This window comes from Papaver somniferum, chromosome 5 (genome assembly GCF_003573695.1).
Source record: "Papaver somniferum cultivar HN1 chromosome 5, ASM357369v1, whole genome shotgun sequence".
Taxonomy (NCBI): Eukaryota; Viridiplantae; Streptophyta; class Magnoliopsida; order Ranunculales; family Papaveraceae; genus Papaver; species Papaver somniferum.
Genome location: NC_039362.1, coordinates 97,106,826 through 97,110,769, shown reverse-complemented (window position 1 = coordinate 97,110,769; position 3,944 = coordinate 97,106,826). Strand labels below are relative to the sequence as shown.

Genomic DNA, 3,944 nt, shown 5'->3' with positions numbered 1-3,944 from the left:
AACCAAACATCACTAACCAGCACGTTTCTATCCAAACTTTGCACATTAAGAATATCAGCAAAACACCTATCAGAGTACCATGCATCATAATACAAATAATTTGTTCTTCCATCACCTAGTAAAACCTTGGTGTTAGACCCCACAGTCTTGTAAACCTTCCTAATACCTGGAAGAATAGAAGACTTGACACCAACCATTTTAATACAACCATTCCTGCCAAAGAATTTGGCGCGAAGAAAACCAAGCCCATTTCTTCTTAGAAGTACGAATATTCCACCAAAGTTTCATGATAAGATCTTCATTCATAGTAGACATACGAGTTAAGCCTAGGCCCCCCTCCTCAAAAGGACAACAGACTTTATCATAAGCTACAACAACTGCACGGCTAATATTTGAATCCCCCGTCCAAATAAAATTCCTAATTGCTCTTTCATATTGCAAAATAAATTTGTGAGGCCATTTGTAAACAGCCATGTTGTGAACAGAATAGCTAGCAATAACGGATTTAACAAGCACAATACGATCATGAAAAGATAAAGAAAACCCCTTCCAACCAGCTAGTTGAGATTTTATCTTTTCAACCACATTAGAAATATGATGATAGCGAACAGTACCTGGCATAATTTGAACTCCCAAGTAGCGGTCTGGAAAAGTAGCAACACTCATCCCCAAGTAATCCGCAAGGTATATTCTTCTACTCAAAGAACCATCACCATAATAAACTTTGCTCTTCTGTCTACACACAGTTTTCCCAGAAGCTCTCTGATATTTACCCAACAAGTCCACAAGATTATGAAGACTTTTTAAATTACCTTTACAGAAAATCATAATATCATCCGCAAAGAAAAGGTGAGTAGGAGAGATACCACCTCTTGTCACCATGTGTGACATCTTTTTATCACGAAAGAGCTTCGTGATATTTCTGCTAAGAACATCTTCAATCAAGACAAAAATCAGAGGAGAAAGGGGATCCCCTTGACGCAAACCTCTATTAGTTTTGAAATAACCCTCCGGACTGCCATTCAAAAGAATAAAGATTCTAGCCGAATTTAAGATATTAAGAATCCACGTGCACCACTGCTCCGAGAAACCATATCTACGAAAAACCTCCAAAACAAAATCCCAACTGACTGTGTCAAAAGCTTGAGAAATATCAAGCTTGAGGCCAATATTACCATCCTTGCGCTTAAGATGAAGCTCATTAACCATTTCCGAAGCCAAACTAATGTTTTCATGGATATTACGCCCTTTCATAAACGCAACCTGTTCCTCAGAAACAAGATTATCCAAAACACTGACTAGCCTAGTAGCAAGAATCTTAGTAAAAATTTTAAAGAAAAATTACTAAGACCAATTGGTCAAAAATTACGAAGAGTATTTGCACCTCGTACCTTCGGAAGCAAAATGATAAGGCTTGAATTGATGTCGTTTGGGATATGACCAGTACTCCAACAATGAATAATAGCCTTAATCAAATCATCTTCAATAATATCCCAACAATGGCGATAGAAGCAACCAGAAAACCCATCAGGACCCGGTGCACTATCCGCTCCTAAATCAAAAACTGCTTGTTTGATTTCCTCCGGGGAAGGAATTCTGTCCATGGAAAGACTCTCCGCCTCCGAGATGCTAGGACGCTCGTAATCAAATAAGCTAACATAAGTCTAGCTCTTAACCATTGAACTTGTACTCATAATAATGCACAACATGATCATGAACTTGATCATAATCTGAAATAATATTGCCAGCACTATCAACTAATTCAGAAATAGTATTAGCACTTCTCCGAATACGAATACTATTATGAAAGAAAGTAGAATTGCTTGAACCCTCCACAAGCCATTGATTCCTTGCCTTTTGTTTAAGCATAGTGTTGTGCTGAAGACGAGTTTCACTTAGCTTGGACATAGCATCTTTCATAAGATTTAGATTAGTAACATCATTTGGATCCTCATCCGAACGAAGAGCAGCAGCTTCAAACCACAATTGATCTTGCTTCAACCGAGAATGAATGTTACCAAAAACCAAAAGATTTCATTCTTAGATCACGCCTTTAAGTCTCTTCAATTCATAAGAAAAAATAAAGTCAAGAGAACCATGAGCCATGTTCCAACTCTCACTAACCATACGAAGAAAATCAGCGTGTAAGAACCACATCTTCTGAATGCGAAAATGAGCTCTCTTAGGTCTTGGAACAACAAAAGGATAACCCAAGAGAGTTGAATGGTCGGAAACTTCCCTAAGAAGAGCTTTACACCGCCAATTCTCAAACTTTGCAAGCCAAGCAACATTAATAACATCACGATCAAGTTTACTAATAATTCTATTAGAACCCGACTGGCTATTTGTCCAAGTGAATTTTGTATCCAAAGCAAAGTTAGGAGAGAGAAAACCCATCATGTCTTAGCAATCTGTATGGACAAACTCCAATATACTTTCTAGAGAATCAACTAGACAGTCAGACTCAATCTAGATAAAAAGTATATCAAAGAGTTTATATCTCAATCTCTCAATTTGATATATACTCAAGCAAATAGAAATCTGCGAGTCTTTATCGAATACTAGAGAGATAACTTGGATGGTACCAAAGACCAATATCCAAGTGTCAATCAATTTAAATCAACAACCTAAAAGGTCGGATATTCTAATTGATTGAACAACACACAACCTGTGATATTTCAATTATATAAACAAAAATAATGCGGAATAGAAATAACACAGACACAAGAATTTTGTTAACGAGGAAACCGCAAATGCAGAAAAACCCCGGGACCTAGTCCAGATTGAACACACACTGTATTAAGCCGCTACATACACTAGCCTACTCCAAATTAACTTCGGTCTGGACTGTAGTTTAAACCCATTCAATCTCACACTGATCCAAGGTACAGTTATGCTCTTACGCCTCTGATCCCAGCAGGATACTGCGCACTTGATTCCCTTAGCTGATCTCACCCACAACTAAGAGTTGTTACGACCCAAAGTCGAAGAATTTAATACACAAATCTGTATCACACAGAAACCAATCAATAATACCAGACTTATATTCCCGAAGAACAACTTAGTATTATCAATCACCTCACAATAATCTTAATCGACGCATCGAAAAAAGATATTGTGGAATCACAAACGATGAGACGAAGTTTGTTTGTGATTACTTTTTATCTTGCCTATCAGGGATATAAAATCTCAAGCCAATTATTACAATTGTACTCGTACGATTGAAGATGCAAGATCAGATCACACAACTATAAGAAAAGTAGTATCGGTCTTGCTTCACAATCCCAATGAAGTCTTTAAGTCGTAAACCTGGTTTAGAAGAAGAAACCAAAGGTTAAAGTAGAATCGACTCTAGCTATGCAACTAGTATCACACGTAAGGTGTGGGGATCAGTTTTCCCAGTTCCTAGAGTTCTCCCTTATATACACTTTCAAATCAGGGTTTGCAATCAATATTAGCTTAGTAACAAAGCATTCAATATTCACCGTTAGATGAAAACCTGATTAGATTCAAGCTAATATTTCTCAACCATTAGATCAAAAACTTAGCTTGTCACACACAAATGAAATGTCCAATTTTGGGTTTATGAACTGTACCCAAACATTAACATTTGTTGGTTCAACAAGTCAACCAAATGGTTAGCCATATGATTATTTTCATATCAACTATATTCTTCTAAACATTAACTGGGTAATATCTTTCCTACGATAGATTAATTCTGCCGTGACATTTACCACTGAATTCCCAGAATAATCTATTATTGCTCCTATTCCATGGTCGAATCCACGATATGATCCCATGGAATGGCAATAACCATTGATCCGATTTCATGATCGAATCCACGGCCTGATCCCATGGAATCGCAATAACAACTGTTCTGATTCTATGATCGAATCCACGACTTGATCTCATGGAATGACTTTAAACAACTGTATTATCTGATT

The 3,944-nt window shown here is 37.1% G+C and overlaps 1 protein-coding gene across 1 annotated transcript; it reads right to left on the bottom strand.

Moving 5' to 3' along the window:
• Positions 1–1,671: 1,671 nt before the first annotated feature.
• LOC113279365 lies at positions 1,672–2,400 on the bottom strand. Its single transcript, XM_026528058.1, has 2 exons — positions 2,125–2,400; positions 1,672–1,995 (listed from the first exon to the last, which is right to left on the bottom strand). Exons 1-2 carry the CDS (start codon positions 2,398–2,400, stop codon positions 1,672–1,674), a joined length of 600 nt encoding a protein of 199 aa, XP_026383843.1.
• Between the last annotated feature and the right edge of the window lie 1,544 nt (positions 2,401–3,944).